Here is a 20,243-nt window from a genome sequence, read left to right as displayed (position 1 = left end):
TCTGAACTACATTTGAGAATTCTTTTAATGGTTGCGCAGCATATCAATAACTTTGCATTTATCATACAAGAACTAGAAATGATTGACTTTGATACTTCATTATATGCTGTTAAAGTAAATATATCTCAGAATATTATTCGCGTTGATAAGGATAAATTGTATACAAAAAAAAAACATATAGCTTATGGCAAAACTGCGGTGACGGAAGTAATGACTGTAATACATATATAAGTTTGAAATACAAAGATGATTAGCCTAATAAATTACATAAATAAAAATGCAATGTATTTGTAACGTGCAAAATTGATGATTATTATACTGTTAAGAGCATAATAAAAGCAATGTATTATTATAAATACATTACATTACTTCAAATTATGTTTACAATTCAGATTTTTAGCAATATTAAAATGATATCAAAACATGATTTCAATCTCGTTAAAAATAAAAAAAGTTATCAATATGTTTTCAAAAACAAAATGTAATTTAATTTTGATGATATTTTGATCTCCGACTTCGCTCGGGTATGCCGGTTTTGGCAATACCTTTACCTTATTATCAAGCAAGATATACACTTGTACCTCCCAAATAAAGCTTTCATCCATAAATCAACATTAAATTCCCTTCCACCACTTACATATTTAATTATGCAGCAGAGTTGCTCTCCCAAGTTGTTAGATGCTTTTTAAATATTCCGTGGGTTAATGGTAGTGTGACCTAGATACTGATGAAAAAAAGATGTACTAACAATATTTGTGTGTTTATCTTGTCTTTTTAGCTAATCTCATATCAGATGATTCGTTACCATACCTGAACGAAGCGGATTTGATGGATATGGGAATAATTGAGAAAGGACCCATAAAGATAATACTCAGTGTCGGTGCGCAGCTTGAACAAGAAGAGAATAACATCAATACATCGAACCAACCAGAACAGGTACAACGTACAAAGATTCATTAAAGTATACATAAGTAGGGTAAACGTTCATATAGTTGTTGGAGACTTCATACGCAATTATAATTAAGAACATAACGCTTCTACGTAGGTATGGTCCTGTGCACGGGAACTTTTGTTCATCTACTGATAAAAATTTGACACAACAGCGGTGCCTTATTTAATAAAAATTAACACATGCATAACGATTGCGTAACATCTGAAATGGCCTATCAACTTTTGTCACAAAACTTATTAAGCCCTTTTCGCGCGAACCGAAGTAAGCCCACGCAAACCAACAACATCATCGGGTAGGGTAAATTCTCCTCTTCTCGATAGTGCTCTTGGTTTGCGTGGGCGTTCTTCGGTTCACGTGAAAAGAGCCTAACAAATTGTTTATAAATGTTGATAGGCTCTTTTCTAAAGTTACAACAACATCTCGTCATGTATTAATTTTTAGTAAACACGGCACCGCTCAAATGTCAAATTTTTTCTTGCATTTTATTCCATGCATTGGTCCATTATACCAACAAATCGCTCATACTATTATTTTTGGTTTGATTAGCTATGTCTGTATGAAGTTTCCACGATTTAGTTAAACGCTGTAGTTTTGTGGCTAAATAATTTATTTTTTTTTAATTTTAGCCTCCATCCATCCGAGAAATTCTCTCACGGGATCCGAAATTTCAGAAGGTGATGACACGACATTTAAATCACAACCTCGTTCCTGACAAGAAAGGTCTACGCCTCATGAATCGAATTCTGTCGAACTACTTTTTCGAACATCAAATACTACGTGAGATAAGGTAAAATTGAATGTCAGTAATTAATACCCCGTTCACTGTGACACTACGAACTATATAACGTAACAGAGTCTTGCTGTTAAGATCATACAAAGTAGTGAAAACATGATGTATGGATTCTTATATTATAATGCTGTATGACGTAAAATATAGGTTGTACTATGACCGGGGTATTATACTTATTAAAACATGCATTAATAGTTTTCTATTTTTCAAATCATCAGATATCCGTCTTGGCAGGAAAAACATGACTTGGCACTCAAAATAATTGAAGCGTTCCCACAGCTGGAGCAAACAAGAGTGGGTCCTGGAGCTCCCCCAGAGGTAAATACTTTAGTGTATCACCTCTTCATGTTACGTTACCATTTTTATTTGAATTTCTAGTCTTATTTTTTCTGGAGGTGTGGAGGGCGAAACGAAGGCTGCCATACAGGTATCATTGAGACGAGAGTTGGCAACATGAGAAAAGATGTTCCCCCCGAAGAACGACTGTTCCGTCGAAAATCAAAAACAGTCTTAAAGTTACCAGAAGGAATCGAGGACATGGCAGCATCATTAGCAACGTTACCACCTACGCCATTGAACTGCCAACGCATTTCTGATGGTATGATGAGCTGCGTCAACTTATTAAAGTGGACTCAACTACAGATTGTGAACAACGAGTATGAGCGAATTTTAACAACGTTTCCACACTTGTTATCCTATAACGGAATAATGTTATGAATAATACAATTAACACTGTTTACAACACATTTTCTCAAAACTTTTTTTTATTTTTTTAGATTCAACAAATGTTTTCAACACTTCATCCTGATTTCAACTGCAATGGATCCATAAGCAAGTTGCTAGACATCGGAATTCTCATGGACAGTTCCAGTTGGATTACTGTTGAAGATAGTAATTATTATTATTATTGAAAATTTACTGGTATTCATAAAAGGGATCATATTTAAGTGGCGTAGCATTTGGTGGGAAAGCACTGCAAAATTTGTAACCGATCGTATATCAGGTATGAATAAAATACGCTACAGAGGGAAGTAGTTTTAACTGGTTTATGGTATGCTACGCCATTTAAATATGCAAATTAGGTTAAGGTTAGGTCCACCACACATACCACAACTCTCGGGTCCCAACTGCTATTTCGATTTGTATTAACAAACCATAAAAGCAAAACTGATATCAAGCAGAGATGGGACAGCTATGTTTTTATGTGCAGTAAAGTTGACCCACTAATGGACATTCAGAACGACTCAAAAGTGAGTCAAGTTGACTGAATTTCGTCAAAAGTGGATTTGTTCGCAAAGTGAGTACAATTTTCCGCTTTTTTCCTGGAAAAAACTTCTCGAGTATGAGAAAAATCCATGAAAATTTTACTTAGTTTAGGAATATACTAATAGTTTGAGTATACTACTATCGATTTTCCTCACATATAAGAAGTTTTTCGAGAAAAAACTCGGAAAATTTTACTCACATGTGAACAAATCCACTTTTGGTGAAATTGAGTCAACTCGACTTACTTTTGAAAGAGGACGCAGAATAAAGGGGCTTGTTTATATTAAGAATTAATTTTAGTTTTACGTACGTCAAAATTAAATCAAAGACTAGCTATAAATCTGTAATTGTATGAGAAATTAATTTTATTCTTACAGAATCCGTGAAGGGAGCATTGAGGATCATCAAAAAGCTAACTAACCGTGGGGTAAAGCGAAAAGATGATGTTGAAAGCACATTGGAATAGTTGATTGCTACCCCTCTAATTCGCTGGATAAAGGTTTGTTACTAGCTTACATATTATATTTAGGACTTGTAATTATATCATAATCCATTTTCAGCCGAGTACAGAAAAACCGGAGTATCAACACGTAGTGGAACATTTACGCACCAACGGTGAGGATCCGTTACATCTGGTCTGCGTAGCAGACTACATGAAAGCTGGAATTTATTACCTAATGTTGCAAGGACATGTGCTACCAGTGGGTGATTCTGCGGTGCTGGCCATCGATGTACTTTTAAAATCATTTGCGGTGTTTGGCGTGAAAGTACCCGTATTACTGCGGAAATTTCACGAGTTAGTCTCCATTCTAGTGTGGGGCACTAAAACGCCCTGTCGGACTATTACCGTGGCAGACGTCTGTGCCTGTACCGTGAATATGATTCATGAAAACCATTGTTACACCATGTTATTTTTTCGAATGCATAATTTCTCTCTTTCAAACACTTATTTACGTACGATTGATTTTTGTAATAAAAAGCTAAAGTTCGCGTTTTAATCGAAACTCGAAGATCAATAGATTGAATGCTCATTCATCGAATGTTAAAAATAATTGTTTTCTTATGTTGCAAATAAAATTGAATAAAATTGATATCCGTGCCTTTTAATACATAAAAATTGAAAACACATGATTATTCATATACACATTATTTTCTTCCCAAAGCTGGGTAAATTTTACCTATTTCTTTCATTAATTAATTGGGTACTATTTACCTATTGGATTCTCAAAATAAATTACTCAAAATTGAGTTTTGTATGTTTACTCAATTTTACCTAGCCCCACGGAAGCCACGAGTTGGGTGAAAGGAACTCAATTTTGGGGACTTTTTTCTTACCGTGCACACGTCAAACTTCGTAAAGCATTTAAACAGCGGACGAACACCATCTCATTACGCATTACCGTGACTATTGACAATTCGTCTCTTCGGTCACTCTGTAACTCTTCACAATCCCATAAGCAAACCTCAGTCTGTGCGTGAAACTTGGTGAACATTTTCTTACCCTTTCACTCCTATGAAAATCCCATATGATTCTGTCAATTTTTGCGTGAATAAACGGCGGCTTGCTGGAGGAATGAAGAGATAAGACAAAGTCCGGTAGATTTCATGCACACATTGTCAGATGCTGATGGGATTTTATCAAGAGTAAAAAGTTGCAGAGTCGCCGTCAACGCCAATGCTTACTTTCGTAAGGGCCAATGCTGCAAACGTTAACAATTACTTTTTGTGTGAATTTCTCGAAAATGAAAACTCCTTCAAGAAAACCAACCCCATGATTGTGTAGGGAAAGAGTCCGATAAAATTAGTGGCTTACATGGATTGACTTTAACCAACGAGACATTTACGAAAGAAGCCATTATTTATGTTTTCGACATCGGTCCTTATGAATGCTCAGTGCTGATATATCACGAAAATTTTATTTTGACAGATCGATGTCCAACTATGCCAGTTACACCACTGAGGCAAAACAAAAAAGGGGTTAGATTTCAGTCAGCTTATTGCATGAAGTTCCACATATGTTATGTGACGAAAATGAGACCAAAAAAATATTCTCATTACGGTTCTGGACGTACGTATCAGATACACTTTTCTCTTCACGCTAACTTGAAAGTACCCATTAATTGGTAAAAAAAGCCCATTTTGAAGTAAAGTGTTTTAACTCATAAATGAGTTATTTTCTTACTCATTAATGGATATATGTTACCCATTAATGAGAAACTATTACAGGTTAAAACACATTTCTCCAAAATTGATATTTTTACCCATTGATGAGTACTTTCTAATTAGCGTGAAGGGGAAAACCAAGCCTACCAGTACTACACGGTCAACTACAACAACTTAGAGACTAAGATCATTTTCTTACCATACGAAATTTACTCATATTTGAAAAAAAAAAATGCAGTTACTCATAGCTAATGAGTAACTTCAGTTTTTTTTTTCAAATATTAGTAAATTTCGTATGGAAAGAAAATTCTCTGAGTCAATTGAATTCAGTCGCTGAGTTGTTGTAGTTGGCTGTGTACTGGCTCTGTTTTATTATAATATCCCGCTTTGCACGGTTACATGAATTAAGGCTGTCGACCAGGTAGAATGATACGCCCAATCGATTTAGATTAAGCTGAACCGTGGAACGGCCCTAAGCTAACAGCTGTGTCAAATCAATTATGTATCATTGGAACAACTAGCGTACGTCCGCCGACGACAGGTACCTACCATATAGTCTACGAGCTCATGACGCAAATTCACCACAACGTTCAAAGAGCAAAGAAAAAAATCAATCGTGGCGCATCTGGGATTCATTGCTGCAAGCGGAAAATGCGAAATCCCTTGAAATCAGATATAGCTACCCATAACTGGTCTCATTCGCATTCGATCTATCGTTGCCGGATCACTGATGGAACTACTAAAAGCACTAGCATGGTGCTGCCCAGATGGGACTTTTTATTCGCCTACTGTCTCCGGGTTCGTTTTTCGACGCTTCTTCGACAGACAAACGACGCTGTGGTCGATGATAGCGACGATGATGAGGACGGGGAGTCAACGCATTTCACTCGGTTCGATGAATCGTTGAACCGAGCAAAGACAGGAAGCGTATCTCAATGGAAATGGGACACTGATTTGCAGCGTGCACTTTTGATTTACGACTTTTTTTTCGAAGCATTTTCCCAGGAAAACGACTGAGCTTGGCATCGATAAATTTGATGTAAGTCGCTTCAAAAACGAGATTTGCCGATATGATCAAATTAGGGACATGGGCCGAGATTAGGATGCGTGATCCGTGAAGGATTTACGAAGCCTATATTATTTATTCTTGTTAAAAAAAAAACAATTTCGGTGATATCCTGCCACACGCAAGTCCATCAAACTCTTATTGACCACGTAAATGAATACAACCGAGACACACGATACATGCGTACGCTTCTGGAATGCAAACAAAGTAGGGGAAATGGCGCTAATGTTGGCCTATGTGTCGTTAATTCGAAGGAAAGCATTTTTTATCAATGTTTAACTAGCAACCAAAAATGTCCATTTGTATTATTCAGACGACGCATTGAAAAATTGAAGAACAGGAGATTGTTCTCGCTGGGCCCAATTTTTAGCTCCATAGGCCAACGTTAGACCCATTTGCCCTAGATTATATATATATTAAACAAACGACCCTTACTTACAGGAACGGTACCGGCCCAGCTCGGAGTTGGAGTTTTTGTTCAGCAGCACGCCCTGCGGCATGCCATCCTTCATCCGGGAGTTGATGAACTGCAAACAGCAGAAGCAGATAATTTCCTGAAAGTACACCCGGAATCTGCAAACAGACGGAAGATTAGAGACGTCCACACGAGACCGTGATGGCTATAGCTTAATGGAAATGGATGACCCAGGACCGTAACCGTGACACTCACCTGCTATTCATCCAATAGTAGATGATCGGATTGACCATCGCGTTCGACATGGCCAGCCAGTAGAAGCCCAGATAGAGCTGCTGGACGTAGCTCGAGGACGTCATCTGGTTGTTGTGGTAGGCGTACACGAAGAAGAGGTGATACGGCAGCCAGCAGATGGCGAAGATGGTCACCACGATGATGAACATACGTACAACCTGCGGGGGAGAGGGAAATGGAGCATGTTGAGTATGGATGCTGACGGTGGAAAGGCAAAAAAAAAATCCAATATCACTGCGAGCCACATCTGGATTCAATAGGATATCAGATTCCAATTGGTGAAGAACGTACAGCTTCGATGAACTTTCTACTTCTACTTTCAGTTTGATGGCGATAGTTCAAGTGGAAAATTCAAACACGACCAAATTGAATTGCTGAGTAGAAAGTTGGTAAAACTTTTTGCGGTTTCATCCGGTGTGTGAAGGCCGATTTTTATTTCACAATCCATCCATCCAGCCGGGTGGCGAGGAACAACTTTAAGCCCCTACGTGGAAGAACAAACCGTGTGCAGTAGTGAGTATCATGTACGATCGAATTATGCGACACTGGTTCAGTTCGGTTAGTTAGCATAGAAATTGAATTGAATTACTCCCATGACAGTCGTAAAGCGTACGATGACGGCACTGACACAATACTCGCAGACGGTACATGGACAACATAAAAGCATAATAAAAAAAATTCATCGCTCCCACATCGGGAAAATGCTCACCTGCTACCATAACTTGATATAAAGTGGAGACGCCACGTGCTGAGTGGAGTGCCGCACGAGTTGAAGTTTCGACTTTCTGCAAGTTGGAGACGACAAGTATAAAGCAAAAAACCGGTACTTGATACACTTTTGAAACTCAATAGTGGTCCATCCGGTTTGGGAAAATGGGTTGCTAAAGCATTCGATTTCAAAGCGGTGTCAGACGCCAATTTTCAAACATCAATCCTATTTCTATAGATACTCATATTGAAGGGTATTTAAAACCTTTTAACCGCCAAACGATGAATCGTTAAAAATTAACCTTCTCCGATTTGCATGAAACTTTGCATAATTGTTATTGTTATGGGTAGGGTTCTGCATTTTCGAAACAAAGAAAAGAATCGCTTCATTTCGAGCAATATCATTTTCGTGTTTCGAACATTCCTCCTGTCAAACCTGACTTGGCTATCGTTTGTTTCGTTCGTCCAGTTCATCAGTTCATTTCATCTGATGCAAAGACTTGTTTCAACGGACGAGTCATTCATCGAAAACTGCTTCTTTTTTTTCCACTTTCACTTCAATTCGGGACTCATTCGACTTGTCACGCGTCGCGTCGTCAGGCATCAACATTATCTCTATACATTATAAATTATCCAATCTATCATTGGATATTATCCCTATCCCTATCCTGATAATTTTAAAGTTAACGTGCTTATGGAGAAAACTGGGTAACGGTTACCCAGATGATGACATTTGTCAACTGAGTAATCCTTACCCATTTCGATAGAAACGAATGCAGGCTCCATGAATGCATATATAAATTATTTCATCCAAAAGTAATGAAAATGATAATTCCTTATTTATTGATATCAACCTATTTGTTAGAGTTGTATTTCTCATCAACTAGCTGGTGATAACTTTCGCCATCCAGGCTATTAAGTAGCTATTCATTTTCACTGCTTCACAATTGAAAACAAATTTTAGACTTACTGCGCAACAATCGCCTGCTCACAACTTCAAAGTTTGCCATTATTACATTGATATCAGAACAAGGGGTAAGTCACTCAGCACATTGTGCTGAAATTAGATTCGGCACAGTTTGGGCACATCCATCGGCACACCTTAGGCACAATCTCGTAGGCATTGGATTGTTGTAAATAAAATGGGAGCACTGCTGGGCAACTGTCATTGAAGTTGTTCACAACATTACGTGCTGTTCGACCACAAACAAAGTGACAGAACACCTTATTTAAATACGGTTCGCCTGACGTGTATATCGTGGAAAGGGATGGAAAATCGTGTTTTAAGCAGAAAAACAAGAGCAGATGATAGCATCACAAACATGGCCGCCAGTCAGGCCCCTGCTGACGACCCATCGCTACCGATCAGCTGTGTGGCACATAGATACGTAGAATGAGTAGTAGAACAATCTAAGTTAAAAAAAAAAGCCGTCGCGGAGTAAACACGTCGTCCTTCGTCTTAAAAAAGTTGTAAATAGTTTTTTTTTGTTAATATTTTTGTAATTAGTGTTCGCGTGAATAAAAGTGTTTTATGTTGTGCAAAAACATCCTTTTCCTGTGTCCGAAATATTTTGACCGCGACGTGCACGAACATTTTGGGCCTTCAAACCGGATATTTCGCCAAATTCGGACACTGGGTGTGGTGTTTGTGCGAGGATAAAGTAGAAGATCCTCACTGTGGGCTGCTGTTTGTTGGTTCCAAGCACCATTCTTGGTAATATGCTGAATCTCCGTAACCTTATTCGCAACAAACAGCTTCCATCTGAACGACGACGAAGAAATCCAACACTTCACGATGGTTGAATCTGTCCAAAAGAAACATTTCGCTTCGATGCCAATATTGTACATGAACTTTAGGAAAAGGTGAGCTAACTAACAACCTTGCGATTTCAAACCATAACATTCATACCGGGTTACCAGGATGGGAATTACCAATACCAATGCATGAATTTGTATATTGCACGGCAAACCCAATGATACCATAGAGGTAACTCTAAGACCAGAAGGTCCTGAAGAAACGAGCTCAACTTTTTGGCTCAGCTCTAGTACTATCTTCGCTCCCAAGCTAATCGATGCACCCCTCGAATCATAGGAAAATTCACGAACCCCTCATTTTATCTGTCAAACTTTCATATGATTCGCTAAACAAACATACACTCAAAAAATATTAAAATCTAAATAGTATAAAAGCTACGCTAAATCGCAACTTCCTGATCGACGCATAGCTCGGTATAAAAGGAGAAAATGCAAACTTAGTATAAAAGTCCTGTATAAGGACGCGAGTATAAATTCATGTTATGCTTACTTTGTATTGTTTGACTTTAAGCTTGGGTTGCTTAATCTGGATATATCTGAAGGGTGATACTGATTGTTTGTTTTCTTTACTGTAATGAAAAAAAACATTGAAGCGCAACTAATTATTTTTATTTCTTGTGAAAATTACAAAAGATTTGCCTACTGGTTGATGCCATAGAGCTGCTGGGATTTGTTGTTCCTGGAGAAAGTCAATTTGCTCAACCCCGTTGCTGGAACATCTTTTAATTGGCCTTGGGAGGTTTTAGTTGAACTTCGATACAAAATGATGGCAGGTCACATTCATTCATCCAAATGCCCATCTCATTGGTGGAGTGGTTTTCGGTGTGGAACATGACATGGCTATGAGTTTCAACCGATCTTCTGCAGAAAAAAGTGGAACGCGTTGTACCACAGCAGCAGGAAGATGTTCTTGAATCCTTCTTTCTTTTGGCTATAGCACATTAGGTGCGAAGTGATGTCCTTCGATCGGAAGTGCAGTTCATCTATAGGGTGTATGGCAGAGAAGCTCTGGGAATTTCTGACAGGGTACGCAGGATCTTCGCGGGACAGACCTGGGAGAGTCACTGCAACGAGAGTTTTATGAGTGTGGCCTTCCGGGTTGACGTAGGTGTCTTGTTTCTCAGTGCAGGTAGCTTCCGGCAGGATGGTGTGGATCAGCTGCACTCTAGCATCACCGTGATGACTTTGGTTAAGACGAAGAAATCCTCCATCTTGACGACATCAGCGACGCACAAGATCCCAACCAGTTCAGCAGATCCTTAAGGGCAAATCAATGCTTCGGCATTAGTCCAATCATCCAGCAACTGCTCCAACTTGCCCTTGGGAACACTACTCAAAGCTTGGGCGATGGCAATTAGGGCCAAATCCCAGTCGACTGCTTCCAGTTCTCCACTCGGGTTGTGCAACATGGAGGCAATCAAACGCTGGTGCTTCAACCCATCACAAGCGATTTTTCTCGAGATTTTTCTTCAATTGTGAATTAACGAAGTTCGACGTTTTGTTTCACAGTTCACACAGTTCTTCGGAAAACACCCCGCAAATAGTAACCACAACTTTGTTTGAATATTTTGCTTGAATGTTGAAACTCAGTTACTGCTTTGCAAAAAAAAAAACACTGAACGAATTTCACGCCGATATTCGGACTTAGTATAATTTTGAATCAAAATTTAATCGTATCAATGTATAAACGTTGGTCAACCTTAAAATGATTAAATTTTAATCTTTCCTTGTTTAGTAATATTTTTGAGTGTAGATCGTGTAAATTTATGAGACATGTCATGCAATATTCTATATATTGTATGCAACTGTCCACTTTTATTTGCAACATTTCTTGCAAGCTGCTAGTTTGTGAAAAGGAAGATTATGAATGTTTGCATGCATGGATGTTTACATAGACCTTTTTGACGTTTAACCATCTTTCTCTATCTAACACACATGGATGAATGGACGGTTTGTTTTCCCACTAATCTGTTTCCCTCTTGCTCGCACTCGTTCGCTTTAAATGGTACAGTAGTGTGCGCCGATTAAACGTCAAAAAGCTCTATTGCCAGTAAAATTCAGATTTTTTTGGTGTGTGCCATGTGACACCTCTTTATTCATGGTTTTTTTTTACCAATAGGCTTTTTATAGACTTTCAATGGAGTATTGACCACATTGGCCACTTCCGGAGCCACCGGAGTGCCCCCGGGGGAACCTGTAGTAGGGGACAAATTCATTTTTACACCAAAACATGCCGTGCGACACCTCTTTCTTCATGTTTTTTTACCAATAGGCTTTCTATACACTTTAAATGGATCATTGACTACATTGGCCACTTTCGGAACCACCGGAGTGCCCTCGGGGGAACCTGTAGTAGGGAACAAATTATTTTTTTTCAATAATCATGTCATGTGACACCTCTTTCTTCATGGTTTTTCATAAATAGGATTCCTAAAGAGTTTAAATGGATTATTGACCACATTGGCCACTTCCGTAACCACCGAAGTACCCCCGGGGAACCTGCAGTAGGGTAAAATTTCATTTTTACACCAAAACATGCCATGCGACACCTCTTTCTTCATGGTTTTGCATCAGTAGGCTTTCTATAGCATTGAATGGATCACAACAACTGGAAAACAGGTTATCAGCTGATTTTCGAAATACTAATACAGATGCAAGTCAACATCAAGGCTATGCTATGATTATCTTGGTCGCAATGTTCATTGTTTACATTTTTCATAACGAATCGCAAAGAATGAATATGCATCTTTGTCTTTTTCTCTTTTTCAATCTGATCTCACTACATACTCGCAGCGTGTGAGTATAGTCACATGAACACAGACAAAAGCAAAATTTGAATATTATGTAAAGCAAACCCCACACGCATCAATGTATTGACGCGAAGGGGAATTATTGACAATAATATTGATGATGTGAATTCAGAAATATTGTCAATCTCGATGTATTGACTTCAATATAGAATATATTGACAATACGATTATTGTCAATAAAAGCAATCGTGTAGGGTCCACTTAAGGATGAACAAAAATGCACACCTGGAGTAAAATGCGTTGTTTTTTGTTGCTTTCCCATTTGAGTGAGGAGCGTGTTCCCACCATCGACGTCTGTAAAGAAGTTGGAAAAACTTTTGATTGACGATTGGTATTAAATACCTTTTGAAACAATTCATAAACCGTACGATTTAATTCCCAGACGAGTCCAAGGCTAATCCTTGCTTCCGAAAAAATCTTTCTCAATGTTATTATTGAATTTTCATCGATGTATACGAAACTTTTCATATCGTCACATCTTACATGTTGACGAAAAGTAATGAAAACAGAGCTGTCATACGGCATGTATTGGTGTAAAAATATAATTAAGGGGAAGCTCACCGCTCCGAAAAAAATAATTACGTTTTGATTTTTCTAGAAATATTGGAAAAAGATATCAAAATTCTAAGAAAATCACATATTTTTTAATTTTTCAAAGAAAATTCACGTGCAAAAACATTTTTTATAAGTCATTATGGCATAAAGTTGGACTCAAAAAACCACAAAACATCGACTTTTCGGTTTTGCTGAGAGTCCAATTTTTTTTTCATGATGAGATAGAAAAAAAATTTTACATGTAATTTTTGACAAAAATCTAAGGAACAAACTGATTTGCTTTGAATCCTGATGAATGTGGGCGTCTTAGTGGAATACCTGTATAATGAGAGAGAGAAGGATTAGTATTTCCCATTTAATTCCACTACTTTATTTGCTTATCCTTGACAGATACGCGTATTTCGTCTACAATGTGCAGACTTCTTCAGTGTCTTGTACTAATACTCGAGTATTAGTACAAGACACTGAAGAAGTCTGCACATTGTAGACGAAATACGCGTATCTGTCAAGGATAAGCAAATAAAGTAGTGGAATTAAATGGAAAATACTAATCCTTCTCTCTCTCATTATGATTTGCTTTGATTTTTGTTATTTTTTCCCAATATTTTTAAAGAAATAAAAATGTACCGAAAATATTTTTTTATTTTCGGGCCGGTAAGCTTCCCCTTAACCTCTGCTATAGGTTCTCCGGGGGCATCTCGATGGTTTCGAAACTGGCCAATATGGTCAATAATCCACTTCTACAGAAACCTTTTTGATGAAAAATCATGAAGAAAGAGCTGTTGCACGGCATATTTTAGTTCAAACATGTAATTGTCCCCTGCTAAAGGGATCCCTCCCCCAGAGGCATCCCGGATGTGCGGAGAGCAGCCAATCTATTCAATGATCCAATTCAAGTCTTTAAAAAGTCTTTTGATGAAAAACCGTGAAGATAGAGCTGCCACACGGAATGCTTTGGTGTCAAAATGCAATTGTCCCCTGCTACAGGTTTCCGTGGGGCCTCTTGGTGGTTCAGTGAGCGGGAAATGTGATCAATGATCCAATTAAAGTTTATTGAAAGCCTACTGATGAAAAACCATTAGAAAGAGCTATCGTATGTCACAGTTTAGCGTAAACATGCAATTGTCACCTACTGCAGGTTTCCCGGAGGGCATTTCGGTGGTTCCGAGGCGGCTAATGTAATTAATGATCCAATTCAACTTTATAGAAAGCCTATTGATGCAAAACCATGGAGAACGAGCTGTCACACGGCATGTTTTGGTGTAAAAATGAAATTGTCCCCTACTTATGGTTTCCTGAGGGCATTCCGGTTGTTCCGATAGTGGTCAATGCGATCAATGATCTATTTAAAGCCTATAGAAAGCCTACTGATGCAAAACCATGAAAAAAGAGGTGTCGTACGGCATGTTTTGGTGTAATAATGGAATTGTCCCCTACTACAGGTTCCCTCGGGGGTACTCCGGTGTTTCCGGAAGTGGCCCATGTAGTCAATGATCAATTAAAAGTCTATGGAAAGCCTACTGATGCAAAACCATGAAGAAAGAGCGGGCGCACGGCATTTTTAGGTGTAATAATGCAATTGTCCTTTACTACAGGTTCCCCCGGGGGTACTCCGGTGGTTCCGTAAGTGGCCAATGTGGTCAATGATCCATTCAAAGTCTATAGAAAGCCTACTGATGAAAAACCATGAAGAAAGAGGTGTCACATGGCATGTTTTGGTGTAAAAATGAAATTGTACCCTACTTCAGGTTCCCCGGGGGTACTTCGGTGGTTCCGGAAGTGGCCAATGTGGTCAATAATCCAATTAAAGTCTTAAGAAATCCTACTGATGAAAAACCATTAAGAAAGAGGAGTCAAACGGCATGATTTTTGTAAAAATGAATTTGTCCCCTACTACAGGTTCCCCCGAGGGCACTCCGGTGGTTCCGGAAGTGGCCAATGTAGTCAATGATCCATTCAAAGTCTATAGAAAGCCTATTGGTAAAAAACTATGAAGAAAGAGGTGTCGCACGGCATGTTTTGAGTGAATGAAAGAACTGACCGCACTCAGAACCCTCCCTCAGGACCGATTCCAGGGAAATGGCCATATCTTGGTTGATTCTGAGTCGATTTTAGCTCTTGGTACGTCATTTAATTTGGAAATGGTTCTATTTTTGGCGTATGAACAAAAAACACAGATTAGTAACGGACACCCTGAGAAAAACTCATCACAAATTTAGCAATTTAGACATGCCCTCAAGAAACCCGGAATATCTCCGGTATCTGGTAACAATGGTCACTTCCATTGCCTCACCATGAAACTTGATTAGTTTTCTAGTCGAATGTTTCTTGAAGATTGAAATTCGAACAATATTTAACGAAGTTACAACAGTCCAAAGTTGGACAAAATTTGGCTAGTACCCTATATTTCTCACAACCCCTGTAGTTGCCCCTTTTTTTTTGTTTATTAATTTATTTGATAAGACTCAACCGAATTAACTTTACAGAGTCGAGGATTTTTGGTGGACCCAGCTGACTCGGTTGACAACGGTTCCATGCAGAAAGGTGGAAATTGAAATTAAAAAAGCAAATTTAATATGGTCAAACTAAATCGAACGCTAGCACAAAGGGCCTACTGGCTGCACAACTAGCAAATTTATATTACAAATACACCTGCCTTGGTCAAAACTCACCCCCATGGGAACAGATTTGAATTATTTGTGCAGCAGCCGTGTCCTCTTTAGGGAAAGAGGAACGAAAATCGACTTACGGATGGGCCGACCGACCAAACGCCAAAATATTCCGGATGAATTATTCAACTCGGACACGTTCGAGGAAAAGGTAGGAGCATGTTCATCCGGCTGGCAGCAAAAGAGAGAATGGTTCACCCGAATAAACGATGGGAAAATAATAGCAGTAGATTACGGAGATTAAATTCAATTACCGCCTGGTAAATCGTGCGAAGCTAGATTCAATTTTCATACCCAAATCAGCTGACGAAGGTGCGGGACGTTGTAATCGTTAGAGCATTAAAGATGAGAATCCTGCTATCTGAGCTCTTTAATGCTTCCGTTAACCAGTTTCGGAAAATGTTCGTTTTTGTTGATTGATTCCTACCTATACCGATTTGGACATTCGTACCAAACTATGACAGGTTTCACTTGAAGCATACCTACTTTCACGAGACACATTCATACCTGGTAGAGTTAATAACGTCCTCAGCGGAGTCATTACGCTGCAGTTCAATACAGATTATTCACCCGCCAACACACACCATGTCCTGGGGAACGACGGTAACCACCGTTCCGCATGTGTTCGAAATCATCTTCAGCTATCTGCAGTTGAAGGACCTGCTCGCCGCATCGGAAGTCTGTCGGCAATGGGAAGCGGCCATCTTTGGATCCCGTGAGCTGACGAAAAAACTAGCGTGGAACATCATGAAGCCGGCCAACCCGCAAATAAGGAAGAAGTCCCGTCTGAAACTGGTTGCCCATCGATTGCTGCGCACTGTGGGCCTTCGGAAGAAGGATCACTTTTGGGCACAGCAGTTGATCGACATGGAACAAGTGCTGGCCAGTACCAGGGTGTTTGATGGAGTTATCGTGGCACCTCGTGGGACCTACTCCGGCGATTGGACCAACGTGATGGCCGTCCTGTTGCAGCTTGATCGTCAGTATCCGGTCCAGTGGATCCGAATCGATGGATGCTTCGAGCAGAAGATCATCACTCCGCAGGCGTTGCTCAATTTTGGGACTGTTCTCCGAAACTTGCAGCATCTGGAACTGACGCTGACGCTGAATTCGTTCTTTCAACCGGACTGGCTTCATGCGTTCACAGAATTCTCAAATCTTAGGAGTTTGACGTTGAACAACGGGCACGTACGAGTTCTCAAGTCAATCAGAAGCTGCTGTCAACAGTTGCACCGGTTGGTGTTGAAACGGTTTGCCTTCAACCTGCCCCTGGATGATCTGTTGAACTTTCCGGAGCTGGAAGAGCTGATCATCGATGAGTTGGACATCTTCCCGTGGTTCATCGGAGAATCGCAAATCGCATTGCCCAACCTGAGACACCTCACGATGTGCATGCTCGTTAAGATCGACACGGAGGAGTTGAACATTCCGCCCATCACCATTCGGGCCCCGCTGCTGGAAAGTGCTCGCTTCTCGGACCTGCTGCACCACTTTGTCCGATTGGAGACCGGCGGTGATCGGCTTCGGACGTTTACGCTGAGTGTGGTCTCGATGCCGGGGAGTTTCTTCTCACCGATAATGTTCCACGGCCGGTTGACGAACGTCACGACGGTCACCATCGAAACGCACTTCCTCAGGGGATGCCATCTGGTGATGGCACTGGCCTGGGTCAAACAGCAATGCCCAAAGGCTTCCCGCTTGGTGTTTGTCCAGCAGGACGAACCACCCCTGGAGGAGATACGGTCGTTTGCTGCGACGGAGATACCGAACCTGAAGCAGATTGTTCATCAACGGCCGAGGCAATAGAATGTGATTTTGGCGCATTTTAACTTATGAAGATTGTACAACACTTATTTCTTATTAATACTATTGACTTAACATGTACAACTGCTTTATGAAATAAATTGAATTATTTTTATCATTGGGATTTTTTTATTATAGGACAGGTTTGGGCCGAAGGGTCTCAGAATTTTATGCCCACACATATGAACGATTTTGTTGTTGTTATTGAGGTGGATATTTTCCCGGAAAAATTTAGTTGACACATTATTTTCATTCAGTAATCGAATACATCCGAAGCGAAAAATTATTCAGTAACAAAATGTAATGACGCGATGTGCTAAAAATTCCACACAATCTGAGGAAGATTTCAAGAATTGAAACCGGTGCATAATTCCTTGGAAATTTGAGGAGAATGCTGAGCTCAGTCGGTAAAGGCACAGCTACAAAGCAAGACCATGCTGGAGGTGGCTGGGTTCGATTCCCGGTCCGGTCTAGGAATTTTTCGGGTTGGAAAATTTCTCGACTTCTCTGGGCATAGAGTATGATTGTACTTGCCACACAATTATACTAATGCAAAAATGGTACAGGCATCGAAAGCTCTCAATTAATAACTGTGGAAGTGCATCTAGAACACTAAGTTGAGAGCACGCAAAAAGCTAAAATGCCATACGCAATAAGCTTGAAAAGCGAGGAAGAAGAAGAAGCTTAGGGGTGGGGTTATGCCAAAAGGATGATTACAATTAAATCTGAGAATAACTACAGGAGAAATCTTAGGAAATTGTGAGGAGACCCACGAATGAATTCCTATGAAACTTTCAAAGGAAGGAGAGAATTGAAATGAACTCAATTAACATTCTGAGAATGATTCCAAAGGGTTTCTTACTGAGAAGAATTTCATGGTAATTCCGAGGAAAACCTAAAGACAATTTACTTCGGAGGATGGTTCCAACGTGTTTAATAATATTTCAAGGAGATTGGGAAGAAGTATTCGAAAGAAATTCCGGTAATATTTTTAGAGAATTCAATACGGAATTCAAAGCGAATTCTGAGACGAGTTTCAGAAAATTTGTGGAATTTCTACAATAGTTCCATGAGAACTTCGAGAGAATACAAAGTGAACGCTGAGGAGAACCCCAAGTGAGTTTTTAGAAAAAATCTCCTAGTTTATTCTAAAGTCTTCAGAACTACTTGAAGTTTCCCAAAATTTCCCTGAAGTAAATTGAACTGTCTTGAAGTTCTTTTGTAGTTTGAGAAACCAGCCGTGTTGCGAGAGGCAACAGTTGGACAGGGGATTTCTTCCGTAAATATAATACCAGAGCCCAAAATATAGGAATTCGTAGAGATATTATAATTTTCCTGTAAATAGGTTACACAGTATATATTTGTAAGTGTGTTCTATAATAATTTTATTTGCATGTATGCGATCGTTATCGGTGTAAGCTCTAGCTGTAAATTTGGTTTGTAATAAGTATTTCATTTGACTCACGTTTAGTCCCCTTTCTGTAGTTGTTTGATTTTAGCTGTTTTTGAGAGTAGAATGCGACAAGCTGTAATGTTTGTATCATTTAGATTTTGAAGAAATTCTCTTTCATTTAATTTCTTACCGCGATTACAACTCTGTAGGCTAAAGGGTGATACGGTCAAAATTTGGTCAAGGGAAAACGCGTGTAAATCGGTGAAATCGTTTATTTAAAAAATCAAATTAAATTTCTTTTTCATGTTCAATTAGTATAAAATTCAGGAAAAATATTCAGTTAGGCTTCCGCTTTTCCAAATCCGAATTGCCGGGCCTTACGCTTGACTCCTGCCATCAGATTTTGTACAGCCACCTTGTCCACTTTCTTCGCCGCAGAAAGCCAGTTTGCCTTGAACTGCTGCTCGCCCTTAGCAGTTTTTTTAATCTTCTTTAGGTTCCGCTTGACAATAGCCCAGTATTTCTCAATTGGGCGGAGCTCTGGCGTGTTGGGAGGCTTCTTGTCCTTGGGAACCACCTGCACGTTGTTGGCGGCGTACCACTCCATGGCCTTTTTACCGTAATGGCAAGATGTCAAATCCGGCCAAAACAGTACGGAACAACCGTGTTTCTTCAGGAAAGGCAGCAGACGTTTATTCAAACACTCTTTCACGTAAATTTCTTGGTTGACAGTCCCGGAAGCTATGAAAATGCTGCTTTTCAAGCCACAGGTACAGATGGCTTGCCAAACCAGATATTTCTTTGCGAACTTTGACAGTTTCATGTGCTTGAAAACATCTGCTACCTTTCCCCTTCCTATTGCCGTATAAAACTCCTGTCCCGGAAGCTGCTTGTAGTCGGCTTTGACGTAGGTTTCGTCGTCCATTACCACGCAGTCAAACTTCGTCAGCATCGTCGTGTACAGCCTCCGGGATCGCGCTTTGGCCGTCGTATTTTGTTTATCATCGCGATTTGGAGTCACTACCTTCTTGTAAGTCGATAGTCCGGCTCGTTTTTTGGCTCGATGCACGGTTGTAGACGATACACCCAGCTTATTTGCGGCATCTCGGAGAGAAAGGTTAGGGTTTCGCTTGAAACTACCGGCAACTCTCTTTGTCGTCTCAGCGGCTTCCAGTTTTCGATTTCCCCCCGATCCAGACTTCCTGGCTGTCGACAAACGTTCCCCAAACACTTTAATTACATTTGTAACGGTTGATTTGGCAACTTTTAGCGATTTTGCCAACTTTGCGTGCGAGTAGCTCGGATTTTCGCGATGCGCGAGCAAAATTTTGATACGCTGGTCTTCTTGCTTGGACGGCATTTTGACAACTGAAGAGTGAATTCCAAAATCAAAATAGGAGCAACATTCTACACACACACACCATCAAAATGAGGGGTGTTCAGGTTTTTTAAATGCAAAATTGAAAGAAATACGTCAAGTTGATATTGACCAAATTTTGACCGTATCACCCTTTAGTTTTTAGGTTAGATAGTGGCTCAATAGA

At 39.7% G+C, this 20,243-nt stretch overlaps 1 protein-coding gene across 1 annotated transcript in view; it reads right to left on the bottom strand.

Annotated features, from left to right (window-relative positions):
* The window catches only part of TkR86C (Tachykinin-like receptor at 86C), a 471,986-nt gene that overhangs the window by 20,176 nt on the left and 431,567 nt on the right, over positions 1 to 20,243 (bottom strand). The window contains exons 7-8 of the mRNA XM_065220371.1: positions 6,908 to 7,104; positions 6,677 to 6,810 (exon numbers count right to left, since the gene is read on the bottom strand). Of these exons, the coding sequence (XP_065076443.1) occupies positions 6,677 to 6,810; positions 6,908 to 7,104 (331 nt within the window). The remainder of the gene's footprint in view (positions 1 to 6,676; positions 6,811 to 6,907; positions 7,105 to 20,243) is intronic.

Source organism: Ochlerotatus camptorhynchus, unplaced genomic scaffold (genome assembly GCF_037179485.1).
Source record: "Ochlerotatus camptorhynchus isolate MF236.1 unplaced genomic scaffold, CSIRO-AGI_Acam_v1.1 ptg000010l, whole genome shotgun sequence".
NCBI lineage: Eukaryota > Metazoa > Arthropoda > Insecta > Diptera > Culicidae > Ochlerotatus > Ochlerotatus camptorhynchus.
This window is presented reverse-complemented; position numbering and strand designations above follow the sequence as displayed.